Source organism: Lepus europaeus, chromosome 1 (assembly GCF_033115175.1).
Source record: "Lepus europaeus isolate LE1 chromosome 1, mLepTim1.pri, whole genome shotgun sequence".
Taxonomy (NCBI): Eukaryota; Metazoa; Chordata; class Mammalia; order Lagomorpha; family Leporidae; genus Lepus; species Lepus europaeus.
The window spans coordinates 134,189,283-134,215,110 of NC_084827.1; the positions used below are offsets into that span (position 1 = coordinate 134,189,283).

The 25,828-nt window shown below is 41.4% G+C and overlaps 1 protein-coding gene across 3 annotated transcripts in view; it reads left to right on the forward strand.

Moving 5' to 3' along the window:
* NAB1 (NGFI-A binding protein 1) overlaps window positions 1-25,828 on the forward strand; it is a 53,291-nt gene that overhangs the window by 13,229 nt on the left and 14,234 nt on the right. For all 3 annotated transcript variants that reach the window (XM_062189327.1, XM_062189307.1, XM_062189316.1), the window contains exons 3-4: window positions 13,587-13,720; window positions 16,755-16,806. In XM_062189327.1, the coding sequence (XP_062045311.1) occupies window positions 13,587-13,720; window positions 16,755-16,806 (186 nt within the window). The remainder of the gene's footprint in view (window positions 1-13,586; window positions 13,721-16,754; window positions 16,807-25,828) is intronic.

Here is a 25,828-nt window from a genome sequence, read left to right on the forward strand (position 1 = left end):
GTTCAATTCCCGCCTCTGGCTCCCAGTTGTAGCTTCCTGACAGTGCAGACCCCAAGAGGCAGCTGTGATGGCTCAAGTGGTTGGGTTCTGCCACCCCTGTGGGAGACCCAGTTTGAGTTCTGGGCTCCAGCTTCTGTCTTGATTCAGCCCTGGCCATGGTAGGCATTTGGGAAGTGAACTATGTATGAGAGTTCTGTCTGTTTCTCTCTTGGGGGATGGATTTCACCTGAAACATGACTTACGGTCTTTTCTGCTAATGTTGTCTTCCGGGTAGAATGACCTGTACTTTTTATTTAGATCTCTGCAACACTAGTGTTACATTTAACTTCAACACTTGATTGTGCTTATATGTATACTGGTCTATCTCTTGCAATAAACTTGGAGTTTCTTTAAGGCAGAGACAATGCCTCATTCTTCTTTATATCGCTGGAGTCTAATGTATCCAATAAATGCTTGAAAAATAAGTGTATTTTCAAATGTTGAAAAGACTGATACAGCTGACTTTTTAAATAGCCATAAATCCTTTAGAAGAAAGGAAATTCTCTGAAAAACTGTTCAGGTCGAGTGCAGTATTTCATGTTTAGCATCAGATCTCCCCAACCCCCAGACTTCTACTTTAACATGAAAAAATACTTACTAAAGGCACTGTGGTGCAGTGGCAGCATCGCAAATGGGCACCGATCCAAGTCCTAGCTGCTCCACTTCCGATCCAGCTCCCTGCTAATGCACCTGGGAAAGCAATAGAAGATGGCCCAAGTCCTTGGGCCCCTGTAACTACATGGGACATCCCGAAAAAGCTCCTAGCTCCTCGCTCCGGGTCAGCTCAGCTCAGGCCTTGCAGCCATTTGGAGGAATGAACCAGCGGATGAAAGACCTCTCTCTCTCTGTCTCTTCCTCTTTCTGTAACTCTGAATCTATAAGCTGTCAGATATTTTCTTTACATATATAAACATACTGTTCTAATTATTTTTCTTTCCTTGTTTAAATGGAACAGTGCACATAGTGTAATACACCAATAGGTATCTTTTGAAGTCAGTACACAGAGTTACCTTATTCTTTTATAGATTGCACTGTATTTCTTTTTTTTAAAAAAATTTATTTATTTGAGACATAGAGTTTTAGACAGAGGGACAAACAGAACGAAAGATCTTTCATCTGCAGGTTCATGCCCCAAATGGTCAGAATGGTCAGAGCTGGGCTGATCTGAAGCCAGGACCCAGGAACTTCTGGGTTTCCCACCCATGTGCAGGGGCCCAAGAACTTGGGCCATCTTCTGCTTTCCCAGGCCATAGCAGAGAGCTGGATTGGAAGTGGAGCAGCTGGGACTCGAATCAGCGCCCCTATGGGATGCCGGCACTACAGGCGGCGGCTTTACCCTCTGCACCACAGTGCTGGCCCCTAAAGTGTTCCTTTAAATAATTAATTTTTAAGTCAACCTAATATTCTACCATGGTATTAGATCTTTTGGGAAATAAATCTCTAATTATTAGGGTTATATTCTGTTTAAAATCAATTAGGCATCTTTATTCAAATAATCAAATGGAGTATATAAAACTTCAGCTTTTGAAGCTTTTAGAAAGTTTAATTAATAAAAACAAAATTTGTAAGTGGGAGCTATTGAAATATATTCTACAAAGAATAAACAGGCAAGGTGTCAGCGTTGTGGCATTGCAGGTAGTTGTGTTGCGGATAGAGCCTCTGCCTGCAACGCCAGCATCCCATCCGGGTGCTAGCTTGTGTCCTGGCTGCTCCATTTCTGATCCAGCCCCCTGCTAATGGCCTGGGAAAAAGCAGTGGAAAATGGCCCAAGTCCTTAGGCCCAGCTACCCACGTGGGAGACCTGGGGGAAGCTCCTAGCTCTTGGCTTCGGCTTGGCCCAGCCCTGGCTGTTGCGGTCATCTGAGGCATGAACCAGTGGATGGAATATCTCTCTCTGTCTTTCCCTCTCTTTCACACTCCCTCTCCCCATCTCTCCCTCTCTCCCTGTAACTCTGACTTTCAAATAAATAGAATCTTAAAAAACAGTTCTAACAATGAATAAGATATAATTTTGAAATTATATAACTATACTTTGGAGTATCTTAACTTTGCAAAGAATTTTGATGTAGTTTTTCTTTTAATTATGTAAATTTATACTGTGCACTTGAATAAAATAAAATTGATAAGATTCTTCCCACATTTGTTGTTTTTTGCCTAGAAATGCCTTAAATATGTCAATTTGAAAAGATATATTTAAAATATGAGACTTCCTGCATGTATTTACTTATTTAGGCCTTTTATATTGGTCAGTAATTGTATAATTTTTATTATTGTTTGAGAGAGACAGAGAAAAGAGATAGAGCTCTCATCTGCTGATTCCCTCCCAAAGCTGTAACTGCACACCTGGTCCTAGGCTCCCATGTGGGCAGCAGAGACCAAACCATGTACACCATCACCTGCTACCTCCCAGGGTCACCATTGGCAGGAAGCTGGAATCAAGAGGGGGAGCTGGGAATCAAATGTAGCCACGCCAGAATGGAACTTGGACATTTTAACTGGTGTCTCAACCGCTGTGTTTTACTCACATAGGTTTTGCACATTTCTTGTTATGTCAAATACTGTGTATGTTACATGTCTATATTACATGTATTCTAGAATTTATTTAAGTAGGATATACCGAGTACATAAGATACAAAAAATATATAATTGTTAATTAGATTTTTTTCCTCTGATTTTTCAGTGGCTATCACTGGCTGGTTTTTGTATATTAGTCTTGTTTTCAGCAGTCCTACCATCTGATTTTTTTAAATGATTTTAGATGTGAATACTGGCGCTTCAGATCAGGTAATTGGTTAGCAGAAAGACTTAACTTACAGGAGATCTGTGATTTGATCTATTTTGGATCTACCCTTTGGCAGTTGTGAATTATCATTGCCGTATAATAACTGCCTTACAGGAGCTTATGAGTCGATCCAGAAAGCATACTTAGCATTAAAATCCACATACACTTAGAAGATTTTATATTGCCTTTGACCACTGGAGAAGTCCACTTAAAAAGCTACATGGATGTCATTAATAGAAAACAAAAGACAAAACATGTTTACAATTTTCCTTTGATGCTTTAACTTAGTTTCCCCATAAGTTATAAATACAGCAGATGAAACACAGTTGAATCAAAAGACTTGTATTTTTTATCTAAATAAAAGTATTTTAAGATTACTTAGTAAACCCAATCAACTTCACTCTTCTAACTATTTTAAATCTTACTCTACTTTATAAAAAATCCAGAGAGAATTTGCACTTGGCTTTTGCTAAGAAGCTCTTTGCTTCTTTAGATAAATAGGTGCAGATCGTATTTAAGTACTTGAAACAGTTGTAGAATTCTCAAAATAAGAGCTCACAATTAATGCTATTAGGCCAAGGTGTGAAGTGAGGGTCTTGGAAAGTGGGGATGGTGTTTTTTTTTTTTTTATTTGAAAGTCACAGTTACACAGAGAGGAAAGGCAGAGAGAGAGAGAAAGAGAAAGAGATCTTCCATTCGATGTCACTCCCCAGTTGGCCTCAATGGCTGGAGCTGTGCTGATCTGAAGCCAGGAGCCAGGAGCTGTTGGGGTCTTAAGCCTGAGACTGCCCCTGACCAGCAGGGGGCAGTACAAGCACTCCCCGACAAGGCGAACGGGAGAGGTAAGGTCAATGGGTCAAGCACACCACAGCAGGCACCCGTGAGTTCTGTCTAGCAGGAACCACTTTATTGAGGAAGCGTTACAGGCTTATAAAGCTTATGAAGGACATGCGCAGTAGGGGAGCCAATCAGCAAAAAGGTCACGCAGGCATGGGTGGACCATGCACAGGGGCACCTTAAGCGAGGTATAGGGATCACGCACTGTCCACATGTCCGGAACTAAATTGGACCTATCCCTGCAGGTGGTCCGATCTGCACAGAGGCATGGCCTGCCTGGGCTTGCCTGTGTCCAGGGTGTCGCAGTATTTATTTTTGACGGTTGGAAATGATCTGTGGTTAGATCTCTTGTGTCATATATGTGGCCCTGCACCTACGCCCTGGCGAAGATTGCACATTGTTACCTCTAGAGTAACTGGAAATGGGGCCCAGTTCTTGCCATGACAAGGGACCTCTGATGCTTTTTAAAAGAAACTTTCTGGGCTGGCGCCGTGGCTTAACAGGCTAATCCTCCGCCTTGCGGCGCTGGCACACTGGGTTTCTAGTCCCGGTTGGGGCGCCGGATTCTGTCCCGGTTGCTCCTCTTCCAGGCCAGCTCTCTGCTTTGGCCCGGGAAGGCAGTGGAGGATGGCCCAAGTACTTGGGCCCTGCACCCGCATGGGAGACCAGGAGAAGCACCTGGCTCCTGGCTTCGGATCAGCGCGATGCGCCAGCCACGGCGGCCATTGGAGGGTGAACCAATGGCAAAAGGAAGACCTTTGTCTCTCTCTCTCTCACTATCCACTCTGCCTGTCAAAAAAAAAAAAAAAAAAAAAAAGGAAGACCTTTCTCTCTGTCTCTCTCTCTCGCTCTCACTATCCACTCTGCCTGTCAAAAAAAAAGAAACTTTCTTTTTTTTTAAACTTTGTGACAGAAAGGGAGAGACAGAGAAAGAGATATCCCTATCCTTTGGTTCACTCCTTAAATAGCCCCAAAAGCTGCAGCGGCCGTAGACACGCCCCCTGATCATCCGCCAGGCGCCATGTTGTTAGGGACTATTTTATGCAATGCTCAACAGGGAGCTTCCGGGTCTCCCACACAGATGCAGGGGCCCAAAGACTTGGGCCATCTTGTACTGCTTTCCCAGGCCATAGCAGGGAGCTGGTTCGGAAGTAGAGCAGCTGGGTCTTGAACCGGAACCCTTATGGGATGCCAGTGCTTCAGGCCAGGGCATTAACCCACTACGCCACAGTGCCAGCTCCGGGGATGGTGTTTTTGAAATTTAACTTAGTCCAATTGTTAATAGAACTCAGATATGTGAGTCTGGTCCATTAATGATCACAGTTCGGGGTAGAAGTTTATGTATCAGGGAGCTTTCTTCAAGCTAGTAACCATTGAAGACCTTACAAAACCCTGAGGGAACTAAAAGAAAGAATTATTGAATGTACCTTTTAGGTATTAAGAGACTTTTGCATTTTTTCACTTGATGTTAAAATCAGAAGAAAATTCTTTGGCTTTTCTAAATTCCTAAGGTTAAAGACTGTTACTAGTTTGTCCTGAATTTCCAAATAAGGAGATGTAGGACTTACTCTTACTTCACTGTTAGTGTAATCTCCCTGTTCTGAAAGTTTTCTTCTTGTAAATCCTACGGATACTACAGGACTGTACATAGGTCACTAGGATGAAAAGGAGGACATTTTCTACACTTGAAAAATCTTTTCAACTTTCACAGGTACCCAAGGTTCTTTTCCATGTGAATACTTCTATATTTTCAAGTGTACTCCATACAGTAAAGGAGTAGGGAATGAATGTTGTTAAACACTTATTTTAAGTGCAGAATCAGTAACAATCTAAGCACCTGGATTATAGGAGAGAGACCTTGGAGATAGTGTAGGGGCTGAGGCTTAGGACCACGTGTGTTGGTGGCATGGGGTGGGTGCTAAGGGACAAACGCAGGTGTGGTATGAGAAGGGACTTCTAGCAGGCAGGTTGTTCCATCTATCTCACACATGTTAGAAGACATTAGGTGGTAAACTAGACAAGTAGTCTGCCTCAGATCTGGGCATCAATGAGTGAGGGAGGAGGGGCGGGTCGTAAATTGGGAATAGTAAGGCAGGAAAAGAATTCTAAAGCTGGAAGATGGATTGGGAAGAGGGACATGTGTAGTCCGCTGAGTGGAAATTCTACAAGAACTAGGAAGCTAAGAAGGCTACTGAGTTAAGGACCCAGACCTGCAGAATAAACGATGCCAAGCTCAAGTCAGTTTCCCTTGTGGTTGTTTTGAAGTAAGGGTGAATGTGTCAGAAATGCAATAGTGTCAGCTCTGAGAGAGGAGGAATTGTGAATCTGGGAACCCCATAGACCTGTACACATTATTCATAATTTAAAATACTTTATTCTGAACGCTCAGCTTCACATACATTTCATCTAATACTTGAAGAGAAATGTTGGGAATTTCCTTCTGATAAGTCTTAAAAATGAATTATAGGACAGTTAAATGGTTATTTCTCGAATCAAGTTATTTCTTGAGAAGTTACATTTGTCTAATAATTTGTCCATTTCATCCAGAGTTTAAAACCTACTGGCTTGAAGTTTATAGTTGTTAAGACATGATGTGGTTTGTGCCATCTATCCCTCCTTTTTCCCCCAGATAATCTGAGGTTTGTCCATTTTACTCTTTTTTTCCCTGACATCTGCAGACTCAGTTCTGTGGGCCCAATCTAGCCTGCCTCCTGTTTTCATAATTAAACTTCTATATGCTGGGGTGTAGTAGGCTAAGCCTTTGCCTGCAGTACCAGCATCCCATATTGGTGTGGGTTCGAGTCCCAGCTGCTCCAGTTTGGATCCAGCTCTGTGCTAATAGCCAAGGAAAGCAGTGGAACACGGCTGCAGTACTTGGGCCCCTGCACCCGCATGGGAGACCTGGAAGAAGCTCCTGGCTTCTGGCTTCTGGCTTCTGATGGGCACAGCTCCAGCCATTGCAGCCATCTGGGGAGTGAACAAGAAGATGGAAGATCTTTCTCTCTGTAACTCTGCCTCTCAAAAAATAAGATCTTGGGGGCTGGCGCCGTGGCACGCTTGGTTAATCCTCCGCCTGCGGCGCCAGCATCCCATATGGGTGCTGGGTTCTAGTCCTGGTTGCTCCTCTTCCAGTCCAGCTCTCTGCTGTGGCCTGGAAGGGCAGTGGAGGATGGCCCAAGTCCTTGGGCTCCTGCACCTGCATGGGAGACCAGGAAGAAGCACCTGGCTCCTGGCTTCGGATTGGCGCAGCGCCAGCCGTAGCGGCCGTTTGGGGATTGAACCAATGGAAGGAAGACCTTTCTCTGTCTCTCTTTCTGTCTATAACTCTGCCTATCAAAATAAAATAAAAAATAAAAAAATACACATTGCTCATAATAAATGAATGTATGATGTATATATTTTAAAAAATAAGATCTTAAAAAAAACCTATATGTTTATGTGTTGTCTGCAATTGTCTTAGAACAACAATGGCAGAGTTGAGTGATTGTGACATAGGCTGTTAGGCCTGTAAAACCTTAAATACTTATTCTCTGGCATTTTACAAAAAAAGTTTGTAGATCCCTAATCTTTCTGAAGAAGCAGCTTTTAGCTTAGCCCATATTTTTGGTTATAGGAGTGTGTGTGTGTGTGTGTGTGTGTTTTCCACTTACTTATACTTCATTTTATTCTTTTGTAACTTAAGTTGGGATTTTGTTCATTAAAGTTCTATTCTTTCTTTTCTAATATAACTAATTAGAGCTAAAGAGGCAGGCATTTGGTATAGTAGTTAAAGATGTTGCTGGGGATACCTGCATCCCTTACCAGAGTGCCTGGGTCTGAGTCTGGCTCCACTTCGATTTGAGCTTTCTGCTCGTGTACACCCTGAGAGGCAGCAGGTGGTGACTCACAGTTGGTTCCCTGTCGTTTACATGGGTGATCCAGATTGAATTCCAAGCTTCTGTCCTCAAATAATTAATTGATAAATTTTAAAAATCCTGTAAGTTCTCAGTATTGATTTAGTGTTATTCCCAGACTTTTTTTTTAAAAAATATTTATTTGAAATTCAGAGTTACACAAAGAGAGGAAAGGCAGAGAGAGAGGTCTTCCATCCACTGGTTCACTCCCCAATTGGCTGCAATGGCCAGAGCTGTGCCAGTCCAGAGCCAGGAGCTTCTTTCGGGTCTCCCACACAGGTACAGGGGCCCAAGGACTTGGGCTGTCTTCTACTGCTTTCCCAGGCTATAGCAGAGAGCTGGATCGGAAGTGGAGCAGCCGGGACTCGAACCGGCACCCACATGGGATGCCGGCATTGCAGGCAGCAGCTTTATCCTCTATGCCACAGCGTCGGACCCCATTCCCAGACTTTTAACACTAGATTATTATATTTTCAGTTCTGTTGGTTCTTTCTTCTTTTCTGATCCATGACTTATTTTTAAATGTTTCCTCATTTCCAAATAGGAGTGATTTTTTTTCCCCTAATTTTTCCTGATGATGTTTAACAAAATACATGTAGTCAAGAAAACATGGTTTGTACAGTACCAGCTCTTTAAAATTAATAAAATTGATTGAGAGTTTAGATATGGTCCAGTATATGATCAGTGTTTTTTTTGGCAATTGTTGATATAGTATTCTCTTTGTGTGTGCTATTCAAGTTGCCTTTAGTATTAACATTTTATTTGTTTTTGGTAGGTTGCTCTATTAATAAATAAAAGTTGTATGTTAAAATCCTTTTTAAAAAAATATTTATTTATTTGAAAGGTCAAGTGACAGAGAAGAGGGAGAAAAAGTCCGTTCAGTGGTTCACTACCCAAATGCCCCCAATAGCTGCGGTTAGACCAATCCAAAGCTGGGAGCCAGGAACTCCACCCCAGTCTCCCACATGGGTGGCTGTGACACAAGGAATTGAGCCAGCATCTGCTGTCTTCCAGGAGCATTAGCAGGAGGTAGGATCAAAAGCCAGAATAGCTCTCCAACCAGACACTCTGGTGTGGGATGGGGGCATCACCCAAGCAGCGGCTTAACCCACTGTGCCACAGATCTGCCTGAAAACATTACATTTTCACAGATTTCTTCTTTGATAAAAGGAGTATTCAAAAAGTATTCAAAAAGAAGCCCTGTCCCAACATCTTTAGCAGTGGTAATCTTTGTTAACTGTTGCCTTAAATTTATTTTATATTACTGTTGCATTTACTAATACTTCTAAACTATTACATAATGTGAAGAAAGCCTGAAGGCACTAGAATTGTCCAGGAGTGTTACTCTGAGTGTTTTATCTTTGCTAATTGTAAACTGTATAGTATTCTTATTAATTCTTGATGTGTTTTACTTAAAAAATCTTTCCATCCTTCCCCTTCTCTGTGGGAAATTTGCCATAATTGTTTCTGCATTAGCAGGAAGCTAGGGTCAGGAGTCAGAGCAGGTGTTGAGCTCAGGTACTCAGAAAGTGGGTATCTTAACTGGTGTCTTAACAGCTGGGAAAAACACCTGCCCTTCTGATTCTTACTATTTATTTAGAATATTAAATTTATTTTGTCATTGGTTTCCATTAGTAATTGAAGATCACATTACATTGGCTTTTGTCCTTGTTTCATTGTTATGCTTCTGAGTTAATGGTTAGGGGCAGGCACTTGACTGCCTAGTGGTTAAGATACCAGCTGAAGTGCTTGTGTCCCATATTGGTGTACCTAGATTGGATACCTGGGTTTGATTTCTGGTCAGCTTGAAGCTGACTCAGACCCTGAAAGGCAGTGATGATGGCTCAAGTAATCAGTTTCCTGCCACCGTGTAGGAAGCCTGGATTTAGTACTCATCTTCGACTTCAGCCTCTGCCCAGTCCTGGCCAGCGCAGACATTTGAAGAGAGAACCCGTGGATGGGAGCAAGCTCGCTCTCTGTGCCTCTCCAATGAATAATAAAAAGGATATGTTTGGGGCTGGCGCCGTTGGCTCACTTGGTTAATCCTCCTCCTGTGGCGCCGGCATCCCATATGGGCGCCAGGTTCTAGTCAGAGTTGCTCCTCTTCTAGTCCAGCTCTCTGCTGTGGCCTGGGAGGGCAGTGGAGGATGGCCCAACTGCTTGGGCCCTGCACCCGCATAGGAAACCAGGAAAAAGCACCTGGCTCCTGGCTTTGGATCGGCGCAGTGCCAGCCTTAGCGGCCATTTGGGGGGTGAACCAACGGAACGAAGACCTTTCTTTCTCTGTCTCTCTCTCTCACTGTCTATAACTCTACCTGTCAAATAATAAATAAATGAATACATTTTCCAAAAAAAAAAAAAAAGGATATGTTTATCACAACAGGGTCCGGTGTTGCCCCCTAAATCGTCTTTGAGGTCACCAGTATGCCTACTGTACTTAAAAAGAGAAAAATAGTGGTGATTTTGCTTACTTGTTTTCTACTTTTTGATTGTTTCTGTCTTTTCTCCTCTCTAGATGGAAACTTTTTCTTGGTCATTTTTACTCTTTTGCTATTTATTAGTCATTTCAAATCTACTTATTTAAATACAGTATTTGAGGATCTGATTCTGCTTTTTTTTTTTCCTAGTTTCACTTTTCATGCCTTGTTTCTTTAGATGTTTTATGTTTTTTCTTTATGAATTTGTGCTTTTCTTGGAACTTTAACTGTGGAAATGTTTTGAGATCTGGGAACAAAGTGGATTTTCCCAGAGGTTATTTGTTCTCACTTCTATGAGGCATTTGGGGACCTACAGCTCTGGAAGCCTGTGCAAATAAGTTCTCAGCCCATTTAGTGTGGATTAAGGCTGATGATCTATGTGAAGGCTGATTTGGGGTTATGAAATACCCAGAGAATATCTTCTGTACTTTCCTACTCAGTGCCAAGGTCCAGGACAAGTAATTCTCCTTGCATGCTCCTTGGGGACTGCAGTATTTCTAATTTAGCCCTACATTGGATTTGCAGTGCTTTGAAATTTCAGCTTTATGGAGGAGGAGTCTTAGAATACTCACTTGTAGGGTGCCCTGGTCTTTGCTATGAAGATTGAAGTTCAAGTTCATCTAGTCTAGCAACTGACCTTAACTTCTGTGTTATGCTGTGTTCATTCATTTCAGCCTAGATAGTATGTACGTGTCTTGCCAGCTCATTGAGCACTTAAGAGAATTTAACCCCTCTCCCCTATTTTATTTATTTGTGATTGTTTTTTGTGAGGAGACCAGTCATGGCACCTGGCCCTCCAGAGTGCTAGAAATGAAAGTTCCGATCACCTCCCTGTCACACAACAATGCCAGAAATACTTAATTGAAGATCATAATTGTTTGATTGTTAAGTATTATAATTTGACCCATCTGGAAAAGAAATTGTTTCATAGACTCAGTTAAATATTCTTTTTAAGGATAAAGATAACTAGTAAGTCCAGATTTTCAGTTCAGTGTTGAATGATAGAAAGCTTACTTCAAGAAATCTTTTACATGAAGGTGTGAATGGAATTTTGGTATTCTTGGTGATGAAGAGAAGGTGTGAGGGGGCTGGCACTGTGTAGTGGTGGGTAAAACCTCCTGTAGTACGAGATCCCAGCCGGTTCAGTTCACAGCTACTCCACTTCAGTCCAACTCTCTGCTATGGCCTGGGAAAGCAGTAGAAGATGGACCAAGGCTCTGGGCTCCTGCACCTGTGTTGGAGACCCAGAAGAAGCTCCAGATTCTTGGCTTCGGATTGGCCCAGCCCCAGCTGTTGTAGCCATTTGGGGAGTGAACCAGCGGATGGAAGACTTTCTCGCTCGCTCACTTGCTCTCTTGCGCTCTCGCTCGCTCTCTCTCTCTCTGACTCTCTGTAACTTTGCCTTTCAAAAAAGTAAATAAATAAATTTTAAAAAGAAGAGAGAAGGTAGGAGAAAAGCAAACAGTAAGGGAGAATATCATCTAGTTTTATATTTTAGCAAAATTAGAATTTTACTATCTTTTAAGAGCTAACACATTAAATAATCACATAGTATACCATAAATATATCCAATTTTTATGTCTGAAAATTAAATTTTTTTAAATTTAAGAGTTAAAATATATAAATGAAAGCTAACTGTGCAGCAGCAGGGCACCACTGTCTTGGATTATTTTTGTCATCTTTTTAAAGTATATCAGAATAGTTACTGATTTGTTATTAGTAGCAACTGGGAGGCGTGAAATCTAGATAACAATGACAGCACAGATTTTTGAGGGAGAGGCTTCATGAATCAACTTCCTGTTACAACTTGTGAGTGAACTAAAGTTACTTTCCCAGCCTAAAGACTCCTTAGGCCTTGGGAAGCTCAGTCTACTTTTTCGAACTGTTGGAGCCTGAATTCAGTAGCAATGAATGTGTTACGCCTGTTGTTCTTGGTTACTGGTAAGATGACAGAAGGAATACTAGATGGTTGTTTGCAGTTTATCTTGGAAAGTTGTTGTCTGTGGTTGAGCATAAACTAGTACCTCTAAAATGTTGCCAATTAAAATATCTTACAATCAGAGATTCTCCACAGTAATTTAGATTGATGAGTACAAAACAGAAGTAGCTACAGACAAAGTGATTAGAGAAGGGTCTTCAGTGTGGGTGTAGCTACTACCACATTGTTTATTTAAGAAATCATTCTTTAAACTCATTTCACTTTTTTAAAAGAATTATTTATTTTTTTGAGAGGGGGGAGACAGAGAGAGAGAGAGAGAGAGAGAGACAGAGAGAGAGAGAGAGAGAGACAGAGCTTCCATTTGCTGGATCGCTTCCCAAATGGCCACAGTGGCCAGGACTGGGCCAGGCTGAAGTCAGGTGCTTTCCCAGGTGTCATCAGCAGAGAGCTGAATCTGAAGTGCAGCAACCAAGTCTCAAATTGGCACCCAAATAGGATGCCAGCATCATAGTCAGTGGCTTAACCTCCTTCTCCCAACACCAGTCCTTATTTTACTTTAAGCTCCAATAATGTATCTTTCAAAAGCATTTGTGGGGAAAATTGATCTTTGATGATTACTTAGGAGGAGAGTAGAAGGCTGAAAATAAATTTCTTCAGTTATGCTTTCTTAATTAGCTCTAGGTTTAAAATAGGAATCTGGGCTCATTGCAGTCTGCTTCTCAGTAGCCAAATTAATTGTCTCAGAATAAACTAATATAAATTACAATTGGAGGGGCCGATGCTATGGCATAGTAGGTTAAGCATCCGCCTGTAGTGCAGGCATTCCATATAGGCTGGTTTGAGTCCCAGCTGCTCCAGTTCCAATCCAGCTTCCTGCTAAAGACCTGGGAAAGAAGTAAAGATGGCCCAAGTACTTGGGCCTCTGCACTCCCATGGGAGACCTGGGAAAAGCTCCTGGCTTCAGATTGGCCCAGTTCCAGCCTTTGTAGCCAAGTAGGGGGTGGACCAGTGGATGGAAAACCTCTCTCAGTGTTTCTCCCTCCCTGTCTGTAACTCTGCCTCTCAAGTAAATAAATAAATAGATCATTAAAAAAATTACAATTGGAAATTTGAGGAAGATTTTAGCTTTTTTATCACACCATATACTGTAACATTCTAAGTGAATTAAATACTTGAAAAGATAAAACTAGACTAAAATATAGGAAAATATGTATTAGGATTGGAAGGGAATTTCTATGGTTGACAACCAAGGCAAAACTATAAGGTTTGGGTAGGGAGAAGGGGTGCACTTTGGCTTTCTTAGGAAAGCAAGAACTGACCCAGCAACTCTGTGCCACGTGCATCTCTTTGTTACTCCCATCCAATCCAAAGCAAAAAAAAAGTAAAGAAGTCTAAACAAAGTGACTGCTTTGATTAGTTTAGGCTTTGTGGGGTGGTGGTGATTTAATTTTCATCTGAAATTTGGCAGTCGGAACAACTAGGAATAAATACCATCCTGATTTTTATGAACTGCAATTTAAATATTTAATGATGTGACTCTGTATTCTTAAGTGGAACATTTTATATATTGGTGAAATAAAAATGTCTATAGCTTCTGTAACTTTATTTTGAATATCCAGCTTACTGTTAACGAAGCAGCTGCTCAACTCTGTGTGAAAGATAATGCTCTGCTGACCAGAAGAGATGAACTGTTTGCCCTGGCTAGGCAGATTTCTCGAGAAGTCACCTACAAATATACTTACAGAACTACCAAGTAAGTGTCTAACTAATTGGTGTTAGTTTTGCATTGCTTGATAGAAATAAAGTTTGAAACATCATGCATTGATAGAATATGAGTGTTTTTGAAAACGTACAAGTTGAGGCAGGCATTTGGCGTAGCAGTTAAGCCTCTTGGTGATGCCCACATCCGATATTTGAGTGGCAGCTCTGCCTCCGATTCTAGCTCCCTGTAATGCATACTCTTGAGAGTGAGCAGGTGATGGTTCAGTAGTTGGTCCCTGCCACACCCATGGGAGACCTAGATTGAGTTCTGGCTTCCTGTTGTGGCCAGCTGTTGTAGGCATTTGTGGAATGAACCAGTGGAGCTCTGTCTCTGCCTTTCAAAGAAATAATTTTCTAAAAGGTAAAGGTATGATGTAGTTCTATACAATTAAACAGGGTTGGGTACTGGGCACAGTGGGTTAAGCTGCTGTTTGGGACACCCACATCCCATATTGGACTGCCTGGTTCAGGTCCCTGCTACTCTGAGCATCCAGTCCACCATCCTGCCAGAGTGCCTGGGAGGCAGGAGGTGATAACCCAAATACTTGGGTTCCTGCCACCTACATAGGAGACAACATGGAGTTCCTGACTCCTGGCTTCAGCCTGTATACCCTGGCTGTTGTGGGCATTTGGGGAGTGAACCAGCAAATGGAATCTCAATCTCACTCCCTCTCTTTAAGAAATAAATTAAACAATGCAGTGACTTTTTAAAATGCTATTATTAAAGTGATTTTTGTTAGTTTGCGTAATTCTCTTCTACCTCTGTTCCCTAGTACTTAGAGCATTGTTCTGTAGTAGTGGTTTTAGTTTGATGTCATATGGGATTAGACAGCATTTACATACTTATAAATCTACAAACTACACAAACTTGTTGAGCTCTCTGTAGAAACAAAGTGGCCCTTTTGCAATCTGAGATTAGTTGGATATGTAAAAGGACTATTTTCAAGGGAAAATTGGAAGATACTTTTATTACTAGCAGATGGACTGTGGAATGTGAATTTGAAATGCAAAATATAATATTGAAAAGCAATAGTAGTTTCAAAATTTAATGTCAACACAGTATTGTTATTGTTCATCTTATCCTCACTTGCACCCTAAGTGTTGCCTATAGGTATAGGATTATTTTGATGTTGTTCACTTGATTCTGTGTAGAGCATGATTTCCAGCCCACCATCTGCTGTGCATGCCATTGCTTCTCTCAGTAGAACCATTGGACTGAGTATTTGTTGGAAATTTGCATCCTGAGCACCCTTCCCAGCCCTTATAAATCATTCTTCGGGAATGGAACCTTCAAATCTGGACTTTCATAAGCATCTGTGCTGATTCTCATGCATATACAAGTTTGAAAATCACTACTATAGGCATTTGCTTTGACAGCATTATTTTCCCTAATTCATAGCTTCATTTTTGTCCTACTTTAGTCCTATGTACAAACTGACAATAAGTAAAATTATATAGACCAGATGAACTGAGTGGGGACATACAGCAACATTATAGAATTATTTGCAGGTTTTTTAGTGTTATTTAGGAGTTGATTCCATGATTTTTTGTTTACTTTATTATATAGTACATTTTCTGATTATTTTACTTAACTTTTTAATCAAAATAATACATGTATGTGATTTAAGAAGACATATAGCACACAGGGCAGTGATCCCCTTCTCACTTCTCAGATCATGCTCTAGAGGCAACTGCCTTTAATGATTTTTAGTTATTTCTTCTTGTACTTACATTTATATTTCTTTATAAGTTAAGTATATTTTAAAATACATGAATGTTTTCACATAATTTAGAAGCCAAACCTCTGTTTTAGAAAAAAGGAACGTAATAAGTTTCACTTCCATCTCTGTCTCTCTTACCTTGTTCCCTGATACAGGTGATTTTAATAGTTTCTTTCTCATTCTTCCAGTGTTTCTGTATCCAACAGTGGGAATGTCCATCCCTCAGGCTGTATAAGGCCTAAGACATCCTGTGGTCTGGTCCTACCAAGGCAGCTGCAGGCGGGACTTGTAATTTAATAAATCTAGAGCAGGCTAATTTTTAAGTTGATAATCTTGGTGGCCTGCAGATGATGTTATAAATATCCAAATGGCCTTGGCAGAAAAAGGTTCCCCACCCCTGTAAATGCACATGCAAAAGAGTACAAATACATATTCTCATTTTCTTTTTACAAGAAGCAAAAGGAAGCATACATCTGTGTGGCTGTATATTACTTTGTTTGACTTGACATTTTGGAGACCTTTCTTTACTAGTATATACTCATCTGCCTCATTTTTATAGCTGCATGATATTGAATTGGGTGGTTGTCCCATGACTTAGTAGGTCCAATCTTCTGTCGATAGATACTTCAATTGTTTCTAGTTTTTTGTAATTATAAATGATGCCACAATAAGTAATATTATGCACATTATATTTTGTTGATTTGAGGATATACTTTAACATTTTCACGTTTTATATGGAAGTATGACTTAGAGTTGATGACTTGTCATAGTTTAATTGGCAATGATATTTCATAGTGGTACATGAAATAATTGTGTCTCAGAATTGATGGAGTGCCCTTTCTTGTATATGTAGATACCTCTGGGATAGATTCCCATCCAGAGATTTCTGGGTCAAGGGTAAATGCATTTGTAGTTTAGGTAGAAAAACTAAATGTACTAAATCTCGTATAACCTTAAGCATTTTTCTTAAATGGTCATTCTTGTCATTTTATTTAAATTGTTCCTAGTTAATTGTTTTTCTTTTTTGTAATGTGATAATCATTAAATATTAATTGAGTGCTATCTGTGTTGGAAGGTCTTGGGTTGCCATTTAAAATGTATCATGGTGTCTGCATGTTCCCTAATGTTAATTTGGGAATGATGAAAAATCTTTCTCATTATTTTTATGTTCATATGTCATTTCTCATGTTGAAGTTTCAGGGTTACATATTTTGGTAGAACATTATAAGTTGAGAAGCCTTTGGAATAATGTTTGTTACTTTCTTAAGTTTTTTTTTTTTTTTTTTTCTCTCCATTGCCCCTTAGGTCAAAATGTGGAGAAAGAGATGAATTATCCCCAAAGAGAATTAAAGTGGAGGTATGTTACATATTATATTTTCTTATGCTAGTAAATTTGCTTCTGTTTTAAGATAATTAAAAATTAAGTAAAAACCTTTACTAATTCAGACCCCAAAACATGAACTGTAGAATCTTAGAAACAAAAAAGAATTTTGTTACTTTGAAGGGTCTATAGTAATTTGAACTAGCCAACCAAGAAGACTCCTTTTTGTTTAATTCCTGTATTTTATTTGAATGACAGAGTGACAGAGATCTTCATCCTCTGGTTCACTTTCCATTTGACTATGACAGCCAAAACTGGTCCAGGTCAAAACCAGGAGCTAGGAAGGAACACCATCCTGGTCTCCCATGTGGGAGGCAGAGGCTCAGGAATTTGGGCCTTTTTTTTTTTTTTTTTTTGCTGCTTTCCCAGGCTCATTAGCAGCAAGAAGCTATATCAGAAGCAGAGCAGCTGGGATGCAAATAAGCAGGCTACTATGGGTTGTTGGATGCTGTATCACCATGCTGACCCGTAAATGAGATTCTTAAAACTGTGTTTGCTGGGTTGATGTCCAGTCAGTTTATCAAAGATTGATTTGCAAATTGGTGTTTCTTACAGATTTAGATATACTTACTTTAACCTTAACTTTATCTTAATTTAACCTTACTGGTTAAACTTCATTTCAGAATTTTATTTACATTATTAGTTAGTTATCAAATAATTCAGAAGTGCTAACTTTTAGTTTCTTTATATTAGTTGTCTGAGGGAAATGACAATTTGTTTTTTTGTTTTTAAACGTTTACTTATTTATTTGAGAGGCAGAGTTACAGACAGAAGGAGAGACAAGAGAGAGTGATCTTCCATCAGCTGGTTCATGCCCCAAATGGCCACCATGCCCAGGGCTTGGCCAGGTTGAAAACACGAGCCAGGAGCTGCTGGGTCTCCCATGTGGGTGCAGGGGCCTAAGCACTTGGGCCATCTTCTTCTGCTTTCCCAGGCCATCAGCAAGGAGCTGGATTGGAAGTGGAGCAGCCGAGACTCAAGTTGGCGCTCATATGGGATGCCAGTACCACAGGCAGAGGTTTAACCTAAGCCACTGGCCCCAGAAATGAAAATTTAATAGCAACAAATTATGGAGACTTTACTTCAGCCCCTACTATAGGATCATTGTTGAGGCTATTCTGATTTTAGGCTTGCAAGTGGTAAGGTGAGGATTGAGCAAGAAAAAATGTGCTTGTCTTTTTTTTTTTTTTTTTTTTTAAGATTTATTTTATTTTTTTGAAAGGTAGAGTTAGAGAGAGGAGAGGTCTTCCATTTGCTGGTTCACTCCCCAAATGGCTGCAGTGGCCATGGCTGGGGCTGGGATTGGGCCAGGCTGAATCCAGGAGCCAGGAGCTTCTTCCTAGTGTCCCACATGGGTTCAGGGGCCCAACCACTTAGACCATTTTCTGTTGCTTTCTCAGGCACATTAACAGGGAGTTGGATCGGAAGTGGAGCAACTGGGGCTCAAACTGGCACCATATGAGATGCTGGAGTCGCAGGCAGCAGCTTTATAGCTGTGCCACAATGCTGGCCCCATGTGCTTGTCTTAAGGCTCTGAGAATGATAAAATAGTTTTGGAACCACTGTTCCTTAATTCAGATAGGGTACTTTTTTATTCTGTAGGCTTCTTTCTTCCTTTTTCTCTTAGGTAGAGGATGGGGATCAATGCTCTGTTGGACATCCCATTATTTAATTCCAACTTAAAGCAGATTATGCTGGACAACACTAAACTTTGATTATTAAATTATACTTAATGTATGTGTATGGAAGTAATACTTTAATTATTTTAAACTTTTATTTAATATAAATTTCCAAAGTACAACTTTTGGATTATAGCGGCTTTTTCCCCCCATAACCTCCCTTCCACCCACAACCATCCCATCTCCCACTCCCTCTCCCATCCCATTCACATCAAGATTCATTTTCAGTTATCTTTATACACAGAAGATATATATACTAATATATATATACTAAGTAAAGATTTCAACAGTTTGCACCCATACAGAAACACAAAGTATAAAGTACTGTTTGAGTACTAGTTATGCTGTTAATTCACATAGTACAACACATTAAGGACAGAGATCCTACATAGGGAGTAAGTGCACAGTGACTCCTGTTGCTGATTTAACAATTGCCACTCTTATTTACGGCATCAGTAATCACCCTAGGCTCTTGTCATGAGCTGCCAAGGCTATGGAAGCCTCTTGAGTTCGCCAGCTCCGATCATATTTAGACAAGGTCATAGTCAAAGTGGAAGTTCTCTCTTCCCTTCAGAGAAAGGTACCTCCTTCTTTGATGGCTCGTTCTTTCCGCTGGGATCTCACTCACAGAGATCTTTCATTTAGGTGTGTTTTTTTTTTTTTTTGCCACAGTGTCTTGACTTTCCATGCCTGAAATACTCTCCTGGGCTTTTTAGCCTGATCCAAATGCCTTAAGGGCTGATTCTGAGGCCAGAGTGCTGTTTAGGTCATCTGCCATTCTATGAGTCTGCTGTGTATCCCACTTCCCATGTTGGATTGTTCTCTCCTTTTTAATTCTATCAATTAAGTAATACTTTAATTCATACCATTGCCAGAGCTATCCTGTAAAAGCATAAATTCCTTTCTTCCTTAATTCTTTCTAGTAGCTTTCTACTGTACCTAGAATAAAATCCAAACTTTTACTTGAGACATCTAAGACCTTATTTGACCTGATGTCAACTGACATCTCTTAGCTTGTTTGCTACCACACTTAGGCGTTCTCAACTGTTTAAGCTGCTGACCGGCTTTCTGTTCCTGGAGCGTGCCAGACTGACTGGTGCCTTGGCACTGACTGACGTTTCCCCCCGAGGGTTTGACTTCGGGTTTCAGCTGGGTTCCCACTGACTTCCCTTTCTCCCTTCCCAATGCGGCGCCCTCACCCTTGAATCCCACTCAGACCTTTTCTCCTTGTTTTGATAGCACTCACCACTCTCTGGAACAATTGTATGTGTCTTTAATTTATGACCAGTCTGTCCCATTAGAAGAAGATAGGGCTCTTTGGTATGTATCCAGTGCTTTGTACTCAGAGTTTATAAGATTGTTTTGCACTCAAATAAAACGGGTCATGGAATGATGAATGGGCTGTGGGTAACCATCTTGGACTGAGGCACTTTTTAAAAATTGTTGCTTATAATTGTAATCTACTTCACTCTTTAACTCTGGAGTACTGTTTAAAGATGAGTTATCCTCAGATACCACTTAGAAGTTGAAGTTACCTAAAGGCTACGTTGAAAGGTAGTCCACCTAGTGAAACAGTTTTACCCTCTTGCACCATAAAGTAATGCATAGAGAAGGTCCCTGAAAATTGAGCTGTTGGGGACTTCCTGTCACCGAAGGGGAAAGCAGGAGAACCTAGAAGGGGCCCAGAAAGCATGTGTATATGGAGGATTTAAAGGAAAGTGGGTGCAAAACCTACCCCGTAGCTGGGAGAAGTAGTCTGATTTTCACCAGCGGCCTTCGACGTGACCATGATTTAGGCCACGCTCACGTATGAGCCCTTCTCTGCCTTGTCCGCCTTCAGAGATCACTGTTGAACATTGGAATTTGTGATCATGAATGTCACGGACGGTTTGAATTGCATTTGTTTCTTGTTAGGTTGTATTGATAAGTTGTTTAGACCCTCTCAGTGGCCTTGATCAGAATTGTAAGCAGATTATTTCCTGTATCCAATTGTAGTGTTTTGAGTTTATCAGAAGCCCAGAGTGTTGGTTTGTGCACAGGTGAAGACTGACCTGCCCACTGGCCATATAAAGCTCACAAAATCATTTGGTGTGGCCCTGCCAAGGCAACCATAGGCGGGAATTGAAATTCAATAAATCTATAGCATGTTAATTTTTAAGTTGATAATTTTGTATGGCCTGTAAATGGTGTTACAAATATTCAAATGGCCTTTGACAGAAAACAGTTTCCCTAGCACTGGTTTATAATATTAGTTATGGCCCTTCTAGTCCTATATTCAACAGGAAATCATTAAATTATAATTGTAGATGGTTAGTTTATTGTCTGTTTATTTATTTTTTGACAGGCAGAGTTAGTGAGAGAGAGACAGAGTTATAGCAGTGAGAGAGAGAGAGAAAGGTCTTCCTTCCGTTGGTTCACTCCCCTATTGGCTGCCATGGCCGGCGCTGCGCCAATCCGAAGCCAGGAGCCGGGTACTTCCTCCTGGTCTCCCATGCAGGTGCAGGGACCCAAGCACTTGGGCCGTCCTCCACTGCCCTCCCGGGCCACAGCAAAGAGCTGGACTGGAAGAGGAGCAACCGGGACTAGTCCCAGTGCCCCAACCAGGACTAGAACCCAGGGTGCTGGCGCTGCAGGCGGAGGATTAGCCAAGTGAGCCACAGTGCCGGCCTATTGTTTATTTTTTTTAAGATTTATTTTTATTTACTTGAAAGGAAGAGTTAGAGAGAGACAGAGATCTTCCATCTGCTGGTTCACTCTCCAAATGGCCACAATGGCCAAGGCTGAGCCAGGCTGAAGCCAGGAGCCAGGAGCTTCTTCCAGGTCTCCCACGTGGGCACAGGACCTGAAGTGCTTGTGCTATCTTCCACTGGTTTACTGGGTGCATTAGCAAGAAACTGGGTCAGAAGTGGAGCAGCTGGGACTCAAAGCAGTGCCCATATGGGATGCCAGGATTGCAGCTTAACCCACTATGCCACCGTGTTGGCTTCAGTTAGTTTATTGTTTACCAAAGCCACTTGAACAATTCTGGATTCAGAATTAAGATAAGTGGTGTTTCCTTTTCCTGTGAATAACAGTTCTAACTCTTTCTCAATAAGAGAAGTGACTAGTCAGCCTCTAGCTTTAAATACTTAGTAGGTTAGTAGACACTAACCTGTTGATTTTGTTTCTCAGAAGTAGGCTTTAGCTTTGAATTTCAGACACTGGCTCAGTTCTGTGTTGTCACTGGTTTGTTTTTAATTTTGTTTTTCTTGGTTTTTGTTAGTTGGTTTAAGGTTTACTTATTACTTGAAAGGCAGAATGACAGAGAGAGAGAGAGCGAGATCTTCCACTTGCTGATCCAGTTCCCTAAGTACTCACAATAGCTGGGGCTCGACCTGGTCTCCCACGTGGGTGACAAGAACCCACTACTGGGCCATCATCTGTTGCCTCCCACGTGAATTAGCAGGAAGCTGGTTGGAAAGCAAAGTAGCTAGGACTTGATTCCAGGCACTCCAGTATGGAATGCAGGCATCCCAGGTGGCGCCACAATGCCTTCTCCTTTGCTTAGTTTTTAAACTAAAAGCCCTGTGTATGGCATTCTTCAATATCTCTTCAATGTGTGTGACTCGTGGTGTGTGTGTGTGTGTGTGTTGTATAATCCTTAAAAAAATAAACAGTATTGGAATTTGTTGTAATATCCTCTTAGTGAGATTTGATATAGTAGAGCTGTTCTTCTGATTCTGTAAGCTGGTCTTGAGGTAGTTAGTATTGGTTTGTAAGGTTACTACTCCTTTAGGGGTTTTCACCAAGCATTAGTATTTTACTTACCTCTACCTTCTGGCATGAGAAGGAATTAGGGGAGCCTCTTTTGAAGGTTAACATTTAAGCTGGCTTTTAAAAAGAAAGGTAGGGGAGCAAACAGGATGGCTCAGTGAGTTAAGCTGCTTACTTGGGATACCTGCACCGCAAGTGTCGTGTCGGTTTACAGTTTGAGTCCCAACTACTCCACTTTTTTTTTTTTTTTTTTTTTTTTTTGACAGGCAGAGTGGATAGTGAGAGAGAGAGAGACAGAAAGAAAGGTCTTCCTTTTTGCCGTTGGTTCACCCTCCAATGGCCGCTGCGGCCAGTGCATCTCGCTGATCCAAAGCCAGGAGCCAGGTGCTTCTCCTGGTCTCCCATGGGGTGCAGGGCCCAAGCACTTGGGCCATCCTCCACTGCCTTCCCGGGCCATAGCAGAGAGCTGGCCTGGAAGAGGGGCAACTGGGATAGAATCCGGCGCCCCAACCTGGACTAGAACCCGGTGTGCCGGCGCCACAAGGCGGAGGATTAGCCTGTTAAGCCACGGCACCGGCTGCCAACTACTCCACTTCTGATCCAGCTCCCTTCTAGTGCAGCTGGGAAGCAGCTGATGGTGACTCAAGTAGTATGGGCGCGCGCCAGTTGGAGTCCCAGCTGCTCCACTTCTGATTCAGCTCTCTGCTAAGGCCTGGGATAGCAGTAGAAGATGGCTCAAGCCCTCGGGCCCCTGCACCCATGTGGGAGATCCAGAAGAAGCTCCTGGCTTCAGATTGGCGCAGCTCCAGCCAATGCGGCCAGTTGGGGAGTGAACCGTTGGATGGAAGACCTCTCTCTCTCTCTGCCTCTCCTCTCTCTGTGTAACTCTTTCAAGTAAAATAAATAAATCTTTTTTAAAAAATGGAGAAAACCACAGAGGTAAGAAAATACCAGGCATGTTTAGTGAACAATAAGTAGATCAGTTTGCACATAAAAGAACTCATAAGGTAGAAAGATTTTAGAATTCTTTGAGCATGCTTTTTCATTTATTTCGTAGTATTGCCTTTGGGATTGTCAGCTTATTATTCTCTGCTTAAAAAGGAATATAAAGATAAGCTTAAAATGTTGTGAAGTACAACTGATTCTTAATTACTAGGCCCAAGTTAAGGAGACAATTTTTTTTTAATTTATTTTTTAAGGAATGCAAATGTCATGAGTACAACTATAGGAATATAGTTGTTCTTCCCACCATACCTGTCCTCCCATTCACACTCCCACCCCTCCTCTTCCTTCCTCTCCCCTTGCCAGTCCCATTCTCCATTAAGATTCATTTTCAGTTAACTTTGTACATAGAAAACCAACTCTACAAAGTAAAGATTTCAACAATTTTCATAAACACACACAGAGAACTAGTTTTACAGTTAACTCTCATAATACAACTAACTGAGGACACAGGTCCTGCATGGGGACTTACTGCACAGTGACTCCTGTTGTTAATTCAGTTAACACTTTCATGTATGACATCAGTGACCACTTGAGGCTCTGGACATGAGCTGCCTAGGCCTTGGAAGCCTTTTGAGTCCACAAACTCTGTCAGCATTTGGACAAGGCCATAAGCAAAGTGGAAATTCTGTCCTTCAGACAAAAGTACATCCTTCTTTGATAGCCCCTTCTTTCCACTGGCTTCTCACTCACAGAGATCCTTCATGTAAGGGGACAGTTTTTTCTCTTCCCTTTTCGTTTTTAATTTTCCAGAATCCTTTGCAACAACCAATAAGCATACATGCCAAGTTATGGACTCTTTTAATCTTAAAAAGATAATTTTTACAATGAAAAGAAAAGAAATGTAATATCCAGTAGATAATATAGAAATGGGATCAAAATAACGTGACACATAAGGAAAACATCTTCTTACCTACCATTACCCATGCCTTAGGGTACCCTAATGAAAATAATGCTGTATTGAAGCTCCATAAGCTCTCCTCTTGTTGCTAAATATTTCCCTGATCTGTACATGTAGAGCTGGGGAGAAGGTAAATGGAACAAATCAAGAAAAATTAGCTTGATTTATTTATACCCTACCTATGACAGAACAGTTTTAAGATAGTTTGACAACTTAATTAAAGGAGGTGAAAATCGAAGAGACGAAGAAGTCTTCTACATTTTTTAAAATTTAAGTTAAATGCAGGTTGAGTTGGTGTCCTTTTGTCTTTCATTGAGAACCTGCTGAGTCCTGTGAACAAACTGTTGTTACCTCCAGGATTGTAAGGAACCTCTTAGAAAGGAGGAAGGATCTATAAAACTGCTGGGCTCAGGGCTGGTTGTAGCTCACCTGTACATTTTCTTCATTCACTGAAATTGCTGGAGACCAGGCAGGGTTGGGAAGGAGGTGAGAGCATTCTTGACCCTGTGGGGGCTGGAGGAACAAAGCGGTTAGAGATAGCTGGATGAGAGAAGTGAAGCTTGTTAATGGAGCCTAGGAAGTGGGAGAGCTGGAGCCTGAAGAAGGAGGACTTAGAGGAAACGTCTGCTAGCAGTTCAGGGAGGGGTAGGAGAGGGCGGTGAGAAGGGGGTTCCGTCTGGCTACCTACAGTTATTAAGCATCTTGGGGGAAAAAAAAAAGCTGCTCTAATTTGTAGACTGACCCTCTGGATCAGAAAAACAGAAGCATTACAATCTGCTGTTCATACAGAAAGTGTGAGTAGGAAAAGGAAAAATGCACATGTGGGGTTGCGAACATCTGCTGGGACCAGTCATTTAGAGACAGCTAAGCAGCGTGGCTTTAAGCTTCGTGCTGGTGTTTGACAGGAAGAGTGAGGAGGACGGGGGTGGAGACCAATGGAATGAGGATAACTAGGTCAGGAACAGCTCTACATCTTTTATTTTCTTGGTGTTCAGACCCAGTTTCATCAGCAAGGGACCACTGTGATTAATGGCAGCAGGCAGAAGTGCGACAAGGAGATAAATTGCTCATAGCGTGGTACAGCTGGTGCCTGGGGAACATGCTTTAGAGACCTAGCATAAAAGGCCTGCACCAACTCAGTGTGAAAGAGACCAGTTTCATGGGAATGTTCTCATTTTCATTGCCAAGTCCTAGTTTTTGATACCTTGAACCTACTTTATATTTCATACAGCAATAGCTGTTTGGTCCTGATGAACTGTAGAAACTGTAGGAGAAAACCAGAGCGACTAATATACTCAGTTGCAGAGACATCACTGATGATTTCTTGGATTTTGTTATTTACCACTTTATAAGACTCATTTCTCTTTATTAACAACGAAACAGCATCCGGTTTCTAAAAACTTTTCACATGTAAGAGTTTGGAGTTCCCCCTTCCATCGTTTCAGTCATCTGATGATTAAATAATCCTGACAGTGATACCACCATGTATTTGTATGGAAGATTTACCATTTGCATTACTTCGTTTAATCCCCACAAATTTCCTAAACAGGTGGCGTGATCCCCATTTAAAAATGGGAAACACTAGAAATAGTGAGGTTAACTTTCTTACCTGAGATCACACATTTGATTTCTAATCTAAGAAGATTAGATCACTCCTTTCCCC